Below are 22,033 nucleotides of genomic sequence, written 5' to 3' on the forward strand. Positions count from 1 at the left end.
TCATGTCATCATTTCCAGGAAATTTAAATAAAGGGACTGAACTGTTGGGCTGATCCCGGCTTCCAAAAAATATCATCTTGGAAGAAGCGGCAGCCAGTGAGTAAATGTCAGGCTGTTGCAGGTGTGTAACTCATTAAAGACTCAGAGACCATTGATGCAAATGCAGTGCAGCTGGGAACCTGAAATGTTTATCATCCTAAAAGTAGATGATTCAAAACTGTTTAAAGTTTTATTTTATCTTAAAAAAAATATGTTGAACAGCATTAAATTGCCCCCAAATTATGATGTTGATGATGATAATAATAATAATAATAATAATAATAATAATAATAATAATAATACATATATTCACGCTTTATTTATGTAACAACAAAAGAAACATGTAACAACAATAATAAAAATGTGCAGTTTGCTTTTAGAAATATGTATGGTTGACATGATAGTACAATGCAACACACTCTCAAGCATAGTTGTGAAAATATTTCTACAATTATATGACATTATTGGCCATTATTATGTTACTGCTTGTTCCTTGGTGTGTGTGTAACTCACACCAAGAGTTGGGCCATTGATGGGCCATTGATGGTTGTGAGGGGTTGGGTGTCATAAAGGAATATGATAGGCTCCATACAGCCTATCATTTTATTTGAGTGGGCCAGAACGTAATATGGTATCATAATAACCTTCAAGTTTAAACTTTAAAGTTTTCTTTGAAATGTGTACAATTTGCTTGCTGGTTTGGTGGACTGGTTTTGGCCCACAATGACTTATGTTTACCACTGCTATGTTAGAGGCAGATTTGGTTTGGTGTATGTTCCTTTAAGAGTCAGAGTTGTTGAATGTGTTAGAACAAACTGGGCATCATAAAACTCAGTGGGCCATATGTGACCCTTTACCTTTGCTTGACCGGTCCTCAGGGTGTCACTGGGAAAGCCTGAATGAACTGAAAACTACTCATAATATTGGTTTTATGGCATGTAAAATTGTCATGTTTTCCCCGTTATCAGACATTATTGGTTGCTGGTTGGCAGAGTTATGCAATTGTTACCTTACAAAATTGGAGTTTTGCAATAGAAAAAAAGACGGCTATTGATGGTCAGAGTTGTTGGTTGTATTGGAGGCCGATTTGATTCAGTATTTCTTGTAGCACAAATAAAATGTTGTCGTTTGTTATTGTGTAAATGAGTGACACTTCAGTGTGTGTCTCTTTAAGAGTCAGAGCTGTAGGTTGCGTTAGATTTGGTTCAGTAATGAGTGAGACTCGGTGTGTGTGTCTCTTTAAGAGTCTTCGGGTGGCTTCTTGATATTAATAGAGCTGCTGTGTCTTCCTCCTCTGACGTAATGCCCTCAGCCTACAGACAGACACAGAGGTCCTGTCACAGCAAACCATAACACCACCAAAAAAAAATAAAAAATAAAAAAATAAATCCATTAACAGAGACAACAAGCATGAATATAGATATAAATACCAGGGGGATGCCGCACCAGCTGAGCCAAACGCAGTCACTGATCAGTCGCCATCAGCTTTAACTATCTCTCTTTCCCTCTCAGACCAAAGAGAGGAGGAAAAAAAAAGAGACAGCCAAGACACAGTCACCCCGTCCGACATCATCAACAAACAAAAAGCCCACAAAGAGACGAAGCAGCCAGGCAGCCAGCCACCATCTTAACAGGCTGCTGAAAGAGCGAAAACAGGCACATTTTGATCAACAGGTAAGCAGCAGCAGCAGAAACACACTGAACGCAACTGAACGCAACACAGCCTCGATCCTCTCCTGCTACTTGGTGCAGAGGCATCGTTAAAATAAATACTAATCATCATCATAATATTAATAAATGCAGCGGCGATGCGTGGCTGGAGTGGCGGACGGTGAGATGCATGCCGTGGGACCGAGTGTGGGGATGATATTTGTTCGTGTTGAGGGAGGAAGTGGTGGGATTGTGGAGGCAGAGACATTTCGCCGTGTTGTTCGCCGCGGCGAGGAGTTTTACGACGGACAGCAGTCGCTTTGCGTCTTATGTAACTGACGGCCCGAGCGGCGGCGGCGGTGAGGGAAAGAGAGGATCCGCTGAATGAGAGGGAGGAATGAGACAAGAGGAAAGAGAGGAAGGAGGAAAAAAAAGGAAAAGAGCAGCATGGCAATTCACATTTAGCTTGGGACACCCCAAACGCAACACTAATACAAATTGGGGGCTGCCGGGGGGGAAACGACCAGCGCTTTGATTTCACACTGAGTTGGGAGAAAACAACCAGCGCGGAGTGACTTAGCCGCCTCAAGTAGGTTTGTGATTTCTCTTCTTAAAGTTTGGCTTCCTCCTCTTCTTACGGTGTATGATCAGATAGCATCCTGATTGATTTTCTTTTCTTTTTTTTTTTTGCGTGAAGCCGGTGACTCTGCTCTGGCTACATTGTATCGCTTGTGTAACCCACCATGTGATACTTTCCAGTGATTTTCATTGATAACTTTTTTCTTTTTTTTTTTTAAATCTTGGCTCTTCTCATCACTAATCTTGACTGCAGAACTTGATACTCAAGTTCAGATTTCTCGGAGTGACGCACATCGCACGCGAGGGGAGACAGAAAAGAGGCTTGGGGATGGACACAAGCCGGCAGATGGAAGTTTATTGAGCTGAAAGTAGTCCAGATCAAAGACATTGTGTTTATCTGATGCTTTACTGGCGATGTGGCGCTGTTTTTTGCACCTCTTTCATTGTTTGCAAGCGCATGGTGGATGTGAACCCCCCTCTCTCTGTTCCACAGACACACACACACACACACACCGCCACTCCTCCCCTCCAAACATCCTCTCTTATCAACTTTATTAGATCAGCCACTGTTTATTGATCTATTTATCTATCAATTTGTTGATGATGATGATGATGATGCTGTTTTTGTTGTTGTTTGGTGAGTGATGCCGGGAAGCCTGAGTTGCATTTCCACTCAACTTTGAAAAAGTTTCCCCTCCCTCTGTTAGGAGCTGTGATGTTCCTTTGAGATAAGGGAGCTGGGTAGGCATGACAACTCTGTGGGGAGAGCAGAGTATGTGAAGCCAGCACAATGAGGCACACACTGCAAGGAAGCTTTTTACACAGTCCTCCACCAGATCTCTCCAATTCTGCACCCCCACCTCCACCACCACCACCCACCACCACCCTCTCCTGCTAATGTGTGGACCGACTTTTATTCAGCAGATAACCTCAGCAAGTCTTTTTTTTTTTTTTTTTTAAGAAGCAAAGCAGGCCTGAGAGATCTCGCCACGACCTCACACTTCTCTTGCATTTCCTTGAACTTTTACTTTTTTTCTATTAAGTAAGTAATTATTTATTTATTCACTGGATAACCTTGACTAGTTTCAACCTTGCCCGACAGTGTTTTAAATATAAAGAATGTCTGTCTACATCTGTAGCCTCCTGGCTAAAAAAATAAGAATGTAATTTTAAATCCTGTGCCTTGTTCGGGTGTTTAAATATCCTTGAACACTTTCTGGTCTAAAAGTTTGAGCTTCCACCCCCTGCTCATGAGTTTGGTTGTCTTCTCGGCCACATCACAGGGGAAAAGTTGTGCGGATGCTTCTGTTGGGCTCATAAAACTGTGGGGATCGCTTCAGGAAAAATACACATGTCTGAAGCTTTTTAGGTTTGCTCATATTAATTTAGTCCTGAACTCTTTATAGAGTCTTTGAAGATTATTTTACTCGGAACATGGACAACAATGTGTTTATTGAGTGTTACGGCACCTTAAATACTTTTGTACAAAAGGCTACAAATTACTGAAGTTCTAAAATGTACAGTTTTATTGTTTTTTTTTTTTTTTTAGTGTGATCCCCTGAGCTCCTTCTGTGTAAACTGTATTTTCACATCTGCTTTTTAGTGCTTTGCGTGCGTAATAGTGACACATTTCCTAATAGTTCCACAAATTATGAGTTTTTTGTATCTTCGTATGGACACCGTCTCATCAGCAGCTTGGTCATAGCATCTTCCACCACAATTCAATGTGATTTTATTTTTGTATTTTTTTAAATAGGAAATTAACTTATCACTTCTATGAAGACTTTTCCTTTAATTTGTTTTGCTCTGCTCTTCAGTTTTGTGTACTTAAAGTTTTGCTTCACGTATTTCAGCCATGGATGTCGTCACTCTTTACAACACCCCACCAAAAAAAAAAAAAAAAAATCTAACGATAGCCCTCATACTTTTAACAACTTTTAACAATGTTCTATAAATTTGGTAAAAAAAACACTCGATCCGCAAGTGTATCAATCTCACTTCATAACTTTGTTTTTTTTTTTCGTCTAAAATTTTCCACTTTCCCCAACACTGGATATTATTATATCTTACAGCCTTGTTCGTAGCTGCTATTAAACGTCAAAACAGTTGACAACTTCCTAAAGTGAACCTCTGCTTGTAAAACTTATTCCCGTATGTGTGTGTGTGAGACGGAGTGGGAGACAGCACAGCACTTTTTCCCTGCTTGTGTGTGTGTGTCTGTGTGTGTATGTGTGCGCACTATAGAGTCAGCCATGGCTTACTCATATGGCCGCAATATGTGAAGTCTCTGTGGTGGAGGAGAGAAAGTTTTGGGAGAGCGAGAGAGAAAAACTGTAGGAGAGAGAGGGGGAGAGAGAGAGAGAGAGGGAACACATGGAGTGAGGGAAGTCAGAAATGTCCTGTTCAACTAGCTGGAATGTATCTCCTGTGTTTTATTGATGGTTTGATGTTCTGTAAGACATGAGGAACAACTGTAGTGATTTTGTGGGCTGCCATGCATTTGTCTTTGGTCGTTTCAAAGCGGCGCTGCACTGCCAGGGAGAAAGGCCATCTCGAGGCGGATTGTAAAGGGAGACTTAAAGCTCCTCAGCCAGGCTTTTGGGGAGAAAATAGCAGTTATTCCACTGGTAGACAGTGTGATTGATTCTGCTGCCGTGATTCGTCAGGACTTAAAGAGGTTGTGCGAACCTGACGGGACTGTGAATTTTACACGGTAAACTCAATAATCTTGCTTAAATTAGAGGCAAAACAGGGGGGATAAAATGTTCTTGGGTTTGTGCAAGTTTCTGAAACTTTGACCAAAGAGCTTTCGCCCATTCTCCGTGCTGCAGCAGAAGTTTCGGGTGAGGTGAAACACATTACTTGAGATCAGCAAACTTCCTCTCGGTTATCTCTTTCTTAGTCCAAACAGACATGTGTTCTTCCTTAGAGCATCGTGGCCTGTTTAGTTTTGCACTAATGAAAAGTGATTGACTGACTTCACCATGTCTTGCTCTGCTACAAACATGTTTTGTGTTAAAACAAAACTAAACAAAAACAACAAAAAAAGAACAACCTTCAAATTCGAGCTCATCTGGGGCTCTTATTCTGAATAAATTTGTCGGAGAAGTCCTTGTTGGTTTCTCTTTGAATTACTAAAGTGGCATTGATTTCCAAACAGACTTTTATTCAAGGATGAGTTTGAGTTCTTTAGCCCTTTGCTCTTGTGTATTTTGATGTGTCGGGATAATTGGACGTATAGGAAAGCCTCGCTCAAACAATTCATCATAAGTGTTCACAGCTGATGCTGAACGTCTCCACACGGCACCATTCAGCTCCCGTGCTGCTAAAGTCTGCATTTAAACTTGTTTAACAGGACCTTTTTTCTTAACGTGTGCACACACATCTATTTATTTCTGATTCCTATTCTCATTTATTTGTAATGGTGATCTGTTCTCGCTCGCACTGTTTCCAATAAGCAGGATAAGATAACATCTATTAGAGCAATCAGCCGTGATTCATTTCAACCCGTGGCTGCAGTTCAGATAAAGGAAAACATCCATTTGTCATGGCCAGATTATTTAAAGAATAAAAACCTTTTTTTTTTTGCAAAGCTTCTGGCTGTCCTGGCTTATAGTTCTGTAGCTTGCACTACTTGTTAATACCCAGTCTTCGGTTTTGCTCATATCCCAAGGGCACAATTGTTTTTTTGTTGTTTTTTTCAAGTGATTTTACTGTCCAGGCATATTGTTTTGGGGTTTTCATTGCGTTATACTCGCTGCTTGTAATGCTGGGCGATTCAGGGACGTGAGCTTATTCTCCTATTGCATTTACTGGAAGTCAGTCTGGAAAAGAGTGTCTGCTAAATGCCCAAAATGTCATCCCCACTCTGTCTGTGGTTAGCACAGTCTTGTTTAGGCTTGGGTTTGTCTCTAATGTCTTTGGTCTATTTTTCGACTTTTAAGTCTGTCTTTTAGATGGCCTGCTTCAGATAACGAGCACATGGTCTTAGTTTAGGGTGAAATGATTCTTTTTCGCCTTCTTTAAAAAAAAAAAAAAAAAAAAAGAAAAGTTTTTGAGACGTACAAATCCTAAATATGGGATGATTTTCCCCACTTTTGATCTGAGGGAGTTAAAATCCTCCTGTCACGATACAGTGAAGGCTGATAAAGTGGTGGTTGGGTGAATTTAAACCCATTGAAGGTGGTGACACAGCAGATGAATAGCTTCATGGTTATAAAACATTCTCTTATTCCCCAAATATTTGTAATAGTCAAACCCTGAAAGCACAACCTGCTACTTCGATAGCAGTGTTTGAGGATCAGTTGGGGGGAAAAAAACCCAAATAATTACTTTTGTGCACATTCTGTATTTTATAATAGAAAACTGATTCAACAGCTTTGTGAGTTTGCCAGTGAAACCTGTAGGTTTTTATTTTAATGTGTTGTGCTCCGAGTTTGAGCCTCATCCTCATCACACTGACGCGTCTCCAACACACACACCTTGCGTTATCAATCACGGCTCATGTGAGTTTCGACCTTGTGTGAAAGACTGTGGATGATTTCCTCCAATTTCAATTAAGTGCTTTGCTCCATCGCGAGTTGACAACCTGCCGTTCCACGCAGCAGCGCTGTGGTCAAATCACATTTTTTCACTACGCGGCGCTTTGTTCAGTGCGCTTCGGGTTTCGACTTCATGCCTCAATCCCGCAGCCATCGAGCTCAACTTCTCGGCTTCAGCCTCCAACTTTCTGCAGGTTATGTGACAGGTAATCTCCCAGATTTAAAGGATTTTGCAAAGGAAAGAAGACAAAAGAGCTCGAAAGCTGAAGACTGTATGTCGTTTGGAAAAAGAGTGTAGAGAGAATGTACTTTTCCTGGAAGTCCGGTCAGATTTGTGTGACTTCAGCAGACTTTCATGTGCTATAAATGACTGCGTCAGAGATTTTGAATTCTCGGCTGTTTGTTTGTACTTATTGTTTTTTGTAAGACGAGAGAACACTGAGAACATAAGCCAATAGACTCTGCAAAGTTGTATTTATGTCACCCACTGGCCTCCTTGTGTGAGGTTTTCTGCATTAATAGTCAGTAAACATTTCAAAATGGCATAGTGAAGTGAAGGTAAAGTCAGTTTATCACAATATTTGTTGGGGGAAAACAAATTCACTTAAAAAAAAAAAAAACATTCAAATTGAGTCCGATTTGTAATTGAGCTGAGTTGTGTTCACCCTTTTTTTTTGTCTTTCTTGCTCACAATCCATTTTTACCTGTCACATCAGTGCTGCACAGAGGTATACTTATCTCTTTATATTTCTCCCTTCATTTACAGCTGATGCAGAGTGGAAACAAAAACAACTGGTCGAGAGCAAAATAATCTGTCAGAGCAGACGGACGTCTCGGATTTGGTTTTGCCCGAGTTTCTGTTTTTCGTTTGATTTCGGAGTGTGTACCTGTCAGTGTGCGACTTCTTCCCAATCATTCAAAGTCGACGCGGAGATAAGGATGACAGGATATATTTACGTTTACAGAGAAACTTTCTGCGCACCCTCTCATTTCAGATGAGTTCTAACATTCTTAATTAATGTGTAAAAAGAAATACAAGGTGGGCTTTTTCGTTTTTCAGACGAGTAATTACAAGGAGATTAATTGATAAACATTGTATTTGACTCGGTTTGGCGTTTTTCTTGAATGCGAGACTTTCGCTTGCAAGTTTCCAAATGCATACATGCACACTCAAATGCCTGTGGTTTGAATTGAAGTGCATGTGCAGTTGCAAAAATGTATACACTCATAGCATTTGTAGTAACCAAATAAACAGTGCAGGCCTGTAGGACTGGGTTAAAACTCATGATTCTATACTGTATTATAAAGTGTTCCCGGCTCCGCCTGTGATTTCTTACAGTATTCACGCAGCACCGAGTAGACAGACAGTGCAAATTAACTACGGAAAATGTGACTGTGTGGCATAAAGTGGCATGAATTTGAATGTAATTTATGTTGCAAGCCTCTTTGTGTCGAAGGCTGCGCAACACACAGATGGAGAGAGGACCGAAAGCATTTCCCTCAAGTGCTGTATGCCTAATTCAGCGAGACTTTTCACAAGTAGAAGTGTCATCGTTCTTCTTTTTCTTTCTTTCTTTTTTTTTTTGTATTAAATCGAGTAAACTTCTTGGGTAAAAGTTGTCTCTCTTCAAAGTGAGAATGTATTCAACTGATTCCAAATGAAAGAAATCTTTTTGATTGTATGCAGGTAGAGGAAAAAAAAAATGGCACCTCCACTTGTTTCAGAGGAAATTGTCAGATCAATCATGCTCCACTTTCCAGCGTTTAAAATTTGTTTTCCTGTCAACTTGTTGTGTGCGCACTGTAGATTAGAGCCAAAAGAGTCATATTTTACACGGCATCAGCACTCATTTGAGCTGCGGCAAGCAGAATCTGAGTTATGAGCTGTTTGCACGGTAATGATTTAAGTATTTCTAATGTTTTTCATCTGTTTCCAGGTTGCTCGGCATTGTTGAGGCGCTTGTTGCTGTTCGATATCGGTGCACATTTTATCTTGCTCAGCGTGCCTTGCAAGTTAACATCCACCTCCAGACAGTTGTGCTTTCCTGATAAGTGCGCATCAGTTGTTGTTTGAGGTTGGATCGCACTCATTTGCTGCGCAGTCGTGACTCACTGATTGTTTATTCCTGTACTCGAGGTAAACTGTCTGCACAGTCAAACCGAGACCCCGCTCACGCACACTCACACGCACACTTTAGGTTCCTTTGCTGACAAATTTGTTGCATTCTCTCTGTCTGCCTTATTTTGAAGTGCCGCCGCTCTTATTTTTACTGTTGTGCATGGCAAAAATGACTGTTAGTCTTATGTATGCTTGCTCATACTGTAATCACTGTCAAAACACACAATCCAGATCGTATTTAACTTTTGTTTTAAGAGTAAATACACACTGACATTTGTTTGCTGTCACCATCATTCTCAGTCACAATAATATTTCTCTTTCGGAGTTGATGTGGCACACTTTCTCTGAGCAATTGTGCGTTTCACCCGGCGCTCGTGCCACAGTTGCACAGCGTTATTGTGAGGTAATAACCTCTTTTATTTCATGGATGGCTGTTTTCACATGTGAGAAATTCTTGAAGCTGCGAACGCTTGTACATGCGCTCACAATATTAAACCCGTCAACTTAAGAAAAGGACAATCACAGTTTTCGTATGTGGGAAAGTGTTTTCTGTTTGTATTTCGGTGTGTGGTATAGCGTGAGACTTGGTGCAATTTGTGTCATTTCAAAAAGTCGAAGGCCGAGGTATTACTGTATGAACGTTGGTGACAGACTTATTTTAGGCTTTTGGGACCACTAGGCTGACCCTCCCCTCTCTCTTACACACACACACACACACACACCCACACACACACACACACACACACACACACGTGCGCGCATGTACAGCCCCATTAGTATTGTAGTCTGGGATCAGGGTAAAACATCTGGTGGCTGAGTAACTTTTCAAAGTAGTCTTTGTCCTCCCTCTGTGTACATGCATGTGTCCGTCACAGTGAGCTTTTCCACCGTTTTCCCTGCCTGTGTGTTATAAGCACCAGACTTTTTATGGCGTCCCGTCATGTTAAAACTATGATTTAAGCAACCAACATGCACATTGGCTTTTTTTTTTTTTTCTTTCATTGAAGCAAGTCGCCCCAGCCACGCCAGCTTTCGCAGACTTTCTAATGTTTGCCTTCGGCTGTTCGTATCTCAAAAAGTAAAAAGATAAAAAAACAAAAAACAAATCAGATTCAGAGTGGAACCATTAAATTTATTTCATGAATGACTGGTCTGGCCTGTGATTTAAGTTAATTATCCCTGGGTCGGTGCCTTGAAACAGAAGGGAAACTGCAGAAAGTGTGAGGAGACATGACACCGTTTTCACTGGCCCAGTTTGAGATTTTCGGTTGACTTTGAAGGAGCCAGTGAAACGCAGGGAGTCGTAGCCAGCTGTCTCACCTGTTCTCGGCAGGATGGGTTCGCGTTTTGGTTTTTCTGATACTGTAAAATTACCCTGCAGTAGTAGCTTTGGGCTTAAGGGGGTACAGCCCTGCAGACGGTTTGAGCTGATGCCCGCAGGGCTTCTCTTCAAACCACATAAACTTTCAAAAAGCCGAGACTCATCTTCTCTTACAGCAGTAAAGAGTGCTTAATAGGCATATTTAAAGGTGTGCCATCTTGTACTGGTGCAAGAACTTTCGTGCGTGTGTTATAAATAATGCAGAAGACTGACTTTAAATAAAACAGTTGACTTTGGGCAGAACGCCACAACCTGCTCAGGTTCATGTGGAACATTTTCTCTGGTGCATTTCGTTAGTGCTGCTTCATATGCAGTGTAGTGCCAGTGATTCTGTTGCCCTGATGGCATTTTTTCACACTACAGTGAATGGTGATAGAATCACATTTGTAGACCCTCAGTACTTTAAGCTGCACTGGACTAACTCGGTTGGTCGTTTCTTAGAATAATGTGCTAATAGCAGAAATTATCACAAAGGACATTGAAAGCAGGGCTAAATACAATATTAAGAAATTATTTTCAGTAGGAAGACCTTGAGCATCTTGAGATTTGGGTATTTATTTGAACCTCAACTACAAGTTTTAGGCCTGTGTGTGTGTGTGGGGGGGGGGGTTTGAGTAACTGAGAAACTCCATGCAAGCAGAGGGAAAACATGCAAATGCATCATAGAACGGTGTTTCAGATTCATTCCATGGATTACTATTAGTTGAATTGATTCTTATGTTACAAGCTCTTTCTGCTTGTTGCAGTTCAGTGAAGCAAACCAAAACTTTTTATTCTGTTTTATTCTATTATTTGTTTTCAGTAGTTTTTTTGTTTTTCTTAATGATTGCTTTCATGTTGTCGTATTTTACCTTTCTAGTTTTTCTTTTATGCTTCTTGTTGAAAATGCATTCTGCCATGTTGCTGAAATGACAACGCTGCTGTAATTCTGTGTACTTAGATTTCATTTGTGGCTTTAATAAAGTATGTACTTATTTTTAGGTAAACCAAATTGGACATGTTGTGAAGGTGAGGAGAAAGGTGTGTTTATTTAGTGTCTAGAACCGGTTTGTACTGTGTGAACAAGCAGGGGAGTTGTTTTCTATGGATAAATCATTTTTCTCATACTCAACTTTTCCTATTTTGAAAAGAGGTTTTGCTGGAAGCGCTGATTTTAAAACTGTGTTTACTGGTCCAATGCGTCCCTTTTAAATTGTCTGATAAGTGATATTTGTCATTGTATTGTGTTTTTGTTTTGCCCAAAACAGAAAAAAAGCCCTTTGGCTGATAAGTGTCTCTGCAGTGTGTGAAGAAGTGGATGTATTGGATGGATGGATGGCGGAAGGAGGGAGGGAGGGAGGGACGTGGTTCTTTTTTTTTTTTTGAAATGGAAATGAAGGGGGCACACATCTGGGGGTCTTTGAGACTTTTGTGGAGGGAGACGGAGAGGTGGGTGTCAGAGGCCCACAGTCAGAAGTGTGTGTGGAAAGGAGGTGAGGTGGGGGTTTGGGCTCGAGGAAGAACAGACAGAAAGAGGGAAGAGTGAAGAGCAGTTTTGTTGCTGTCGGATGGAAGAGATGGGAAAAGAAGGATAAAAAGTGTTTAGTCAGTGTTGGACTGGATGAAGCAAGTTTTTCATAAGTAGATCCTTCAAATGTGGAGGAGATATAAGAATCTCTGATAGATATGCGTGCCCAGGGAAAGTATGTCTAATGTGTCACAACAATGGAGTAACAAAAGAAATGGAAGGATGTAGGGATGTTTAAAAGGATGGACAGAGGGGCAGCTGAGAGACCGATGGGGAGTTCATTTGCATAGACAGGAGGAGGAAGAAAACAAGGGCGAGAAAAGGGGCAAGAGATCACTTGGTGTGGTTGAAAACTTTACGGCTGACAGTTAAATTTACTTCAGGCCTTAGTGTGTGTGTGTGTGTGTGTGTGTGTGTGTGTGTGTGTGTGTGTGTGTGTGTGTGTGTGTGTGTGTGTGTGTGTGTGTGTGTGTGTGTGTGTGTGTGTGTGTGTGTGTGTGTGTGTGTGTGTGTGTGTGTGTGTGTGTGTGTGTGTGTGTGTGTGTGTGTGTGTGTGTGTGTGTGTGTGTGTTGCAGTGGGTGGAATAGCACAGTGGGGGGCATGGCGTTTGTTCTAAAACATGGCTTTTGGGCTTTTTAGTGCTTCACACACAAGTTGTCCTCTCCCCTTTCCTTACCGGCTGATTTCATCAAGTTGTGAGAATCTCCCTCTCTTCTCTCTCCTTTCTCGCTTCCTTTTGCTCTCTTTCTTTCTCTCACTCGAGCCTAAGTCACTTAAATGCCCAGATGGACTTTTGTATCCCGTATAAAAATGCCTGTTTAGCATCCAAACTACGCTGTTTGGGAGGTGGTTTGCAAAATCAGGACCTGCAACTTTTGTAATCCTTTCAGATGGTCACTCCCTCCTCTGCCTCATGTTCTTTCAGTTCATAATTGTCACTATGCAAAGCTTTGTGAGGTGTGTTTCTTTCTGAGATACAGGCTTCATTTCATTTGCCTTTTCCAGACGTAAGTACCACTTTTGTTATATAACACTTCAGTTTTATGGATAAAATCAAAGCGGCAACTGGATTTGCTGTTTTCAAACAATCATTGTGTCTTCAGGATGAGTTGTGCATAGTGCGAAACAAGAAAACACAGGATTTATCTTGCCAGGTTCTCAAAGCAGCTTTTACTCTTGGAGTCGTGTCATATGGTTTGATAAAGCAAATGCTTCTGTTGGTGTTTTTTAGATCTATTCAGCTTGTAATACAGTAATATTGCAGTATAGGCTGACAAATACATTCATAAGCTTTGCATATGAGGTTTTAAGGCAAAGAATCTGAACGCATACTCCTGAATAATCCTCAAGGAAGCAGCTGTGCTCAGTTTTACAGAAAAATTAGAACAGAAGGTGTAGAAAATCCAGTGTGTGGTGTGAAAAAGTGACACATTTCAGCGGATAAGTTAGGAGCCGAGGTTAAAAAAAGTGAAACGCCGATCTTCCGATCACCGCAGTGTTGTTTAAACTCACTGGAGGTCATCTTGCAAAGGTGTCGAATAGCAGTACAGTATATCACAGTCATTTACAGGATGTTTTTTAAACGTCAGAGAAAGTCTCCGTGAACAGATTTAATCTTTGCACAATACCTCAAGCCGTAACCTCACCGCTGCTCTGACTTGCTCTGTGTGCACTGACTTGTCATGCTTTGACAGTCAAAAGCCAAATTAAACCGCCAGACAACTCTTCCCCTTAAGGTGGAAACAGCCGTACTCCGGCTGTTTATATTGCTCCGATGACTCGGAATTGATTGAATAGTTTGATAACTACAATCAAAAGGGACCGTTTTTTCTGAAAGAATCAAAACTTTGACTTTGTAACGAAAGATTGGCTGTTTGTCTAACTCTTCACAAATGAACAGTTTACCTCACTGGAAACCAAACCTTCCTGCAATCTAGGAAAATCAAAGCTACTTCAGCGTTCAATCACCAGCTTGGTTGTAGAGAGTGACACAAGAATAGTATCAAAAGGAAATCTGATGCCTTTTGGGCACTGCAGGTTTCTTTGATTGAGACACTCAGGATCATTAAAGAATGTTTTCATTGCTATAAAAGAAACTACAGTGCATCACTGTTATAACACGATCATAGTTGGATTTGGATTTAGATGAAAGTCCAGTTTTTGAATGGAGCCCAGCCCCACGTTGACATCACGAGGGGGGCCCAAAACCTCCCGGCTTCGCTTCCCGATAGTATTTAAGAGATGGCGAGGGGGGCGGTTGCTGCTTCACTTGGCCAGCGTGCAGATAGAAAAGCTCTGGAAAGGAATATAATGTCAACATTGTGGGTTGAAAATGTTCCGTTGTGTGTGTCTTAAGTTTGTCCAGACATTTTTCCTGTCGAGCCGGCTGCTTGCAGGAAACGTCCGATTCTCCAGGAGTGGAAATAGTGTGTGTCTGTGTGCGCGTGTGCTTGTGTACATAAGAGAAAGTTGCGTTGTAGAGTGTGTTGGCCTGTTTTAGTCTGTGGATGTGTGTGACTGACGTAATGTTTGAGCTTACAGAGACAGAGGCAAACCGAATCATGACATACATACACACGCGCACACGTGTGCATGTGTAAAATAATCAAATATTTGGCAGACTTATGCAGGTTGGCTATGTGTGTATTTCTGGCAGGGCTGCAGTTTGTTTTCCGTATTTTTTTTGGGGAGGGAAGACAGCGAAGCTAGAGTCAACAATCAACATGTTGATTTATGCAGCTACTAGTTCCTTCCATTACGCCTACAACTACCACTGAAGCACAGTTTGTTCTCCATTATTTTTGATGTATGGGAGCCTTAGCTGTGGAGAGCAAGGTCAGAATCAACAGTCCCATGTTGATTTATGCAGCTCCTGGTTTCCTGCTACTATCGTACATCAAGGAGGGACATTAACGCCGTCCATGAGGCAAAAACTGATACACACTTGTCTGTGGTTGGTCTGATAACCAATGACAAGAATTTTCCCTTCTCTTGTTTTCTTACATATAACTAATAAGCAATAAAAAAAAAAAAGTAAAACATTTAGTTCACAGTCTCTAATCCACTCATGCACACTTTAGTCTATACCTTAGTAAACATTTAACTTTAATGTAAATTAAAGACGTATCCTCTCAAAGTTGTTGCATGTCAATCTGGCTCTTTTGCCTTGGCGTCAGTTATACCACTGACTTTTGGAAGAAAGGCTTAAAATAGTCTGAAAAAGATGAAGAGAATGTCTTTCAGAAAACCACTGACCACATTTACACAAAAGTGGCTGCTGTGAACCATGCCCCGTCCTTCAGATCTCTCCCAATATAAAGCCTATTTTCACACCCCGCAGGAAGACGTGCATTAATACCACGTCGAGTTTTGTTTATTTAGGCATCGACGAACATATTTATGATGGAAAAGGTGTTCGTGTCACTTGCGTTCACGTGCGTTTGTGTCAGGGCAAAAATCTTTGGGCGTTGCTTGTCGTCATGAATGGGCACACCACTCCCTTCTGCTTTATTGTAAATAGCTTAAAGATCCGGTTGGTCGGGGTTGTTTGATGATTTGCACGGGTACGTTTTGTCCCATAACAAGCATAATAAAAGTGTTGCTGTCTGCTTCCATTGTGTCTCTTCACCAATGTGGTGTTTCACTTTCTCTGCCTTCATATTCAAAACTCAGTGAGGTTGTGAGTTTCATATTTTTATGTCTTGTTAGTAAAATACGAACAGAGGTATTGTGTAAAAGATCCGATTGTGTATCGAGACGGATATATTTATAAAATAAAAATTTTATTCTACCAACAGTTGTCTTTAAAATGAGTTGTGATATTCTGCAAATGGAATTGTTCACCATTTTGGGGGAAAAAATTCTTCAATGTTGTCAATTATGGCTGATTTGTGTTAAAAGCAAAGAACTTAATGCAGTTGAATCTTGAACTCTTCCCATCCGGGTCACTGTGGGCTCAGGCCAGTGGGAGTCAGGCCTCCCCCTGATCGTAAACTTCTGAATATTGACGGTTAAAGCCATCAGGCTTCTACAACACATACACTAATGAAAAACAGTCAAAACAGTGGCTGGAGCATCTTTTATTTGAGGGCTTTTCGTTCGGACTGCACTTTCCTTTCCATTGTGTGTTTTAATGAATAGTTTTTTGAAACTTCATGAGAAATGGTGAGACATTCTCTGTGTTGCAGTTTTGATATGATCAGCAGTTAACGTCAGCTGCTGTTCAACTAATCATAGCGGGGGTCCAATTTGTCTGACTTGTCTTCTGCTGGAGAATGTCAAATAAGTATTTTCTTGCAAAAGACTAAAATACTTTTTTTCCTCATCTCTCTTGTTCATCAATAAATTTCAACACAACCCCCCCCCCCTACAGCCTTGGTAGGACATGTTTCATCTTGACTGATATATATTATTATAACTCGATTAATGTGACACATCCATATCCTGACTTTCTGCACCACAGGGTGCAAACCCCCTGGACAGGTCACCATGCAGGGCGTACACAGTGAGGCGGACCACCACACAGACCTACATGTTATTCGGCTCACCAAGAAATCTGAAAGGCATGTTTTTGGATTGTGGGGGGAAAACTTGAGCACCAGAGGGAAACCCACACTTGCACAGGGAGAAGGTGCAATACAGCTCTGGTATCAGAATAATATCGGTATCGACAGATGTTCAAATTTGTGTATTGGGATCGGATCGGAAGTCAAAAAACCTGGATCAGTGCATCCCTATTGTAAATGCTTTTAAACTTGTACACAAAATGTTTTGTGGAATTCAAAGACAGTCAAACCAGCTGAACCTATTAATTCAACATGCAGTATATGAATGAAAAGGGTTTTTTGTACGTTTCGGACGTCATTGGATTAAATGTGAAGCTACACTGCTGACTATACGACTTGCAAAACTGTGTCTCTTTTCTTGTATTGATCCAGGATACATTTTTATTCGCACTGCGTAGGATCAGCGACGCATTGGAAAACCCAAACATCAAAACTGACTAAATAATCTATTTCAGATGGAAGGCTTTAGTTGAATACGAAACAATGTGCTCTCTGTGCTCTAATTGGTGGAACATGGAGCTAAACTGTTTCTACATAACTTCTAAAAAAGAAAAAAAAAATAGAGCCAGTAAGTCACATCAAAAAGGCTTTTCAAAGACAATAATTTTCTTGGGGACAGAAGAGGGGAAAAAAAGAAAATCACTGAAAGACAAGGAAGAAACAAGCGTAATTAGTTTGACCGCCATGTCATTTGAACCGGCATTAGCAATAACAAATCGGAAAACAATAAAAGACGGGAACAAAGATAAATTTGGGGCTCTGTGTTCTATGGCAACAATGATTGAATATGTATTTGAGTAGTGTGTGTGTGTGTGTGTGTGTGTGTGTGTGTGTGTGTGTGTGTGTGTGTGTGTGTGTGTGTGTGTGTGTGTGTGTGTGTGTGTGTGTGTACTTCCTTAGAAGCAGCGAGGCAGCTTAATGTGTGTGTATGTGCGTGCGCGCGAGTGAGCAGAGAGTGGGTGTGAGTGGGTATTTGTGTGTAATCATGTACGTCAGGCCGTCATGAATGGTGTGTTTGAGACAGAGTGGAGTGTGGAGTTCCTCGGGCTGGACCAAATTGGAAACAGAAAAACAAACATTCCCTAGGAACCCCCCCCACCCCCCACTCTCCAGCCTCCCCCAAGGTGCTCCTCCTCCTCCTCCCTCTCCTCCTCCTCTTCCTCCCCCTCATCTGCTGGCGAGTGGTGCAGTCCAACCTGTCTGGGACAATGTAACGGTCTATAGTCGGACCGGACCACACACACACACACACACACACACACACACACACACACACACACACACACACACACACACACACACACACACACACACACACACACACACACACACACACACACACACACACACACACACACACACACACACACACACACACACACACACACTCGTGGAGGGGGGGGGGGTCGGAGCACAGAGGGTGGTGGTGGGGGTGGAGTGAGTGTGTGTGTGTGTGTGTGTGGGGGGGGGGGGGTCAGCCACAATGACAGTTGGAAAAACAGACAGAGGAATCATAGAAATTTGACAGAGAGCTCAATGATGGATTGATGGGAAAGACAGAGGCATGGAAAGGAGGAAACAGAGAGTCTGGAATTGATTGACGTGAGACGTGGAAGCAGGAGTTACATTAGTGAGGGAGGATAAAAAAAACAAACTCCTGAAGAAGAATACAGACAAAAAGAAGTAAAAAAAAAAAAAAGACATTGAGTGAATGAGTAAGCAGAATCTGGTCTGAGTCAGCCTTCCACAGGGAAAACAATATATATTTAGAGTTGTACTGTCTTTAATAAAGAAAACTTTCTCCACTTTTTTTTAGCTATTGTGAGTACAAGTCCAAGTAGTTTTCCATTACTTGGAAGAACTCTCCTTAAGTGAAATGATATTAACTAGTCAATCATATAATACCTGCAAGTGAGTGCATGAGCATAATCTTTGCCATTGTTTGCGTGTTTCTCAGCATTAAATTGTCCATTCTTTGTTTTATATATTTACATGAGTTTCCACACAAAGATATCAACATCAGCTTTCATTTCTTTGAATATAAAATAAACATGTTTTTATATTCCGAAACATATCTGTTTTTAGATGGGAGGGTCTCTAAAATGACTCACAATTTCAGTAATGACTCATAATGTGCTGAGATTTTCAAGCCAGCTGTTATTTTCTTTCAGGTTTTTTTTTTTTCTTCTTTTAAACGAGCACATATCCCTTTTCAGATAATGACCCACTCTGGATCTGGTGTGTTAATTTTCTATCTATAGTGCAAACACTGTCGGTCCGAGACGTGGAAGTGGTCAGGGCCACAGTGAATCAGGTATTCTACTCAACAGGTATCCTGGTGTTTAAAAAAAACAAAGACAAAACAACCTCCTCCTACGCCTCATTCAGCCTTCTTGTTGCAATGCTTATTTAATCATGTTCAGGCTTCAGGGAGCAGACTCTTGTGCATGTGAGGATGTTTGGAGACTTCAGACTTGTGTTTTATCCTGTTGCACACACCTACATGTGCACACAGCAGCCAAGCCTGACCCAAGGAAACTGGCTTAGGATAAATACAGCCTCAGATTTAGATTTGTGGTGAGAGGGAGAGAGAGTCGGGATGGAAGGAAAGAGGTGGCAGAACCAGAGAGAGAGAGAGCGAGAGGAGTGGTACAGACAGAGAGGGTGGGGTGACTTTTGTGGTTGGGGCAACAAAAGGGGGAGCTGAGAATGGGAGAGTCTGACTTTTAACACTAGAATTACAGAATTTTAAAAAATCCAGTCATAAGTGGTCACAGCCCAAAGGCCTTTTGATATGTGATAATTTATTATATTAATTCCTGGAATGATGATTGCCTTGTTCTGATTCATTAAGCAATCAATATTGAAATTGTGCGAGCGATACCTGAAGGAGAGTAAAGAGAAGCGAGGTGCTGGCTTGTGTTGCCACAGGATGCTACCGCAGGCCGAGGGTTTGCTCATTTAATTTAATTTGCCGTGCTTATCACTGGTGGGTTCTTTGTCACAAATCAGCATGCTTTTCTGAACATATTAATTTTACGTTGCCTCACTCACAATCACCAAACTGCTTGTTGGATTCATTTCCACTTCTGTAGTGCTCATTAAAAAAAATCTAAGAAGACAATGGATCATGATTTTTTAATTGTTCAAAAAAACAAAAAAAACAAAAAAACACTGATACTTCAGGTTTTTTTTTTTAATTTGTGAAAATATTTATGTCTTTCTCGATTTTTGATATTGAGCAAAGAGCAATTGCTTTGTAACAACTTTCACATGTTGAAAGTTATGCCAGCTGTCAAATGTGGTGATAGAATACTTTTGGTACAATTACAGACGGTCTTGAGCCTCAGCAGAGCATTCATATCTTTTTTCATTGTGAACCTTTGATCATTCAGTCAATGTGGACGTCTACAGTCCAGGCAACTCTGCTTTCCGTAAACGCAAAAAAAAAAGAAGACAAAAAGCCTGAAGTCTGTCTCAAATAGGTTCCAGTAAATGGGCTCATTCCTAACGTAATTTGTCTTTCTACCATTTTCCAGATTGTTACCGTGATCGTGGACTCTGACATCCGTGACTGAGGACCTAAACCAGAACTGAGTACATATACATACCAGAAAAGAAAGAAAAAAAACAGGACGGCAAGTCCGGCAGTCGCCTAATAGTACTTACACGGATCTACAACACACTTGATCAAACTCAAAGCGGTTCTGCCCAGCTGGTAAGCATAAGAGGAGCGACGGCCCCGGACCAGAGGGAGCTTGATGTGACTTCTTGCTGCAGACCTTTTCTCAACACAAGTCAAACGAGCTGAGAGCTTTTTTATTTCACGGACTTGCGAGGAGCAGCGTGGGCCTGATAGAGAGATGGAGGGATACTAACACGGATCCGGCACCCTGGGTTCTGCTTTGCCTTACCTTGTGGAGTACAGAGGGCCAGTAGCCGGAGTGCGCTGCTGGACGGACCGCTGCGACGTGGGCTGTGTGGCGAGCGCCTTCCACAGAGCTGATGCTAAAACCAGGAGTCAGCCATGATGTTTTTATAACCTGATGATCAGCAGAGGTAAGGCCGTCTTTGTTTCTGTAATATTACTTCCATGTCCGACTCAAATACTGATGACTTTTATTGATGTTTTCAGTCATGAAAGCACTGCTTTAAGTACATACAAAATATAAAGTAGTGTCGATTATATCTGCATAAATTGCATCCCTCTATACTTTCCTTAGAGTTGTAGTCATATATAGTGGATATGATGTTAATATACAAATTGAATATACAAATTGAAGAGGAGGTTTTATCAGACTGAATAGATTCAATATTAATAATCAGTGTTCATGAATATTCTCCATCAGTACGTCATTGTGCCATCACCTTGATATGAATGTTTATATGACACATTTTTAAAGCATTCCTCCATATATTTAGTTTTCATATATATGTTTTATTATTAAAGTCATTTCTGCACGTGACCTGCAGAATTTTAGAATGCTTATATTTGTAGTTTCTGCATCTTGTGTGTGCATTTTTGTACAAGTGTGTTTACATGCGTTTTTTTTTTTTTTTCCCTTTTAGCGCATTGAGTCATAATTTTGTTTAGTCTCACAAAACAAGACTGTTTGCAACATTTCTTCGTATAAAAGAATAAAGCTTGTTGACGGGCATTTGTGTACAAAGGCTCGACCAGTTTATGGATCTTGGTGGGTTACTGGGACTGCCTTCACCCTCAGTGGCAGCAGAGTATAGTTTGCCAGTAAAATGTTGTTTTTGCAGAGCGACAAAGTATTATTAAAACTGCTCTTTGTCGTCAGTGTTTGGGGAAGTGGCTGCGTGTTCCCTGGAAACGCTGTCCATATGCTGTGGTCTTAAAGTTTGAGCTGCGAGCTGCTTGTGAAGGTGGAGAACTGTTGGGACATTGTTCCGATTGAATGAATATCAGTCACATTTGGGAAAGTGTCTTTGACATTATACAGCAGGGCAGTGGACTTGCGCCCAGCCACTACGTGTTCCTCGGTGAAGCCCACTCCGATACGTTCCAGAAAAATAAACCTCATTAGCTCATTAGTTCCTTACACTCAATAAAGTTTGCAAGTTGCTCAGCAGTTTGATTGGTGGGCAGGATTACATGTTCTTGCAAAAAAAAAAAAATTTAAGTAATCACTGCCAGAAAGGTCTTGCTGGCTGAAACTTTCTGATACAACCGTTTAGACTCAACATGGCAATTTTATGAAATTGGGCTTGTGCCGCTTTGATCTGGATCAAACGAGGCTAAACTGACCTTTCTCGTCCCGTTTCTTGTGCCAGAGTCGGCTTTTGGGTCATGAAGAATGGAGATAGGGTGAGAAAACGTGTCCCAATTGCCCATAGTTGCTATAAATTCACTTCCAAACTTTGAATCCATCTCTTCAGGACAGGGATATCAACAATATTAACTACCAGTATTACGAACGTTCGCAAAGTTCCCAACCTGCCATGTAGATTGACGACGGTGAGTTTTTCTTTGGAGGATGATCACATAATTAGGATCTCTGTGCATGCCTTAACTAAAGACTCATATTTATTTTGAGTGACTCCAGGATTAATTTGTTTAAGGCGTATCACTGTTGGACTGATCAGGTCACTGTTTCCTCTGCACACAAGAATGAACCGCAAATATA

At 41.2% G+C, this 22,033-nt stretch overlaps 1 protein-coding gene across 6 annotated transcripts in view; it reads left to right on the forward strand.

The window, feature by feature from the left end:
- The first annotated feature begins 1,380 nt into the window (after window positions 1-1,380).
- Window positions 1,381-22,033, forward strand: part of trps1 (trichorhinophalangeal syndrome I) — a 122,578-nt gene continuing 101,925 nt past the window's right edge. For 2 of the 6 annotated variants that reach the window (XM_080515990.1, XM_080515995.1), the window contains exons 1-2: window positions 2,040-2,282; window positions 19,922-20,441. In XM_080515990.1, the coding sequence (XP_080372116.1) occupies window positions 20,429-20,441 (13 nt within the window). In that variant the 5' untranslated portion in view covers window positions 2,040-2,282; window positions 19,922-20,428. Of the gene's footprint in view, window positions 1,714-2,039; window positions 2,283-12,480; window positions 12,825-19,280; window positions 19,372-19,921; window positions 20,442-22,033 lie in introns of those variants that run through there. The other 4 variants (XM_080515992.1, XM_080515991.1, XM_080515993.1 and 1 more) reach the window with 4 other exon arrangements.

The sequence above is a fragment of the Blennius ocellaris genome (genome assembly GCF_963422515.1).
Source record: "Blennius ocellaris genome assembly, chromosome: 20".
NCBI lineage: Eukaryota > Metazoa > Chordata > Actinopteri > Blenniiformes > Blenniidae > Blennius > Blennius ocellaris.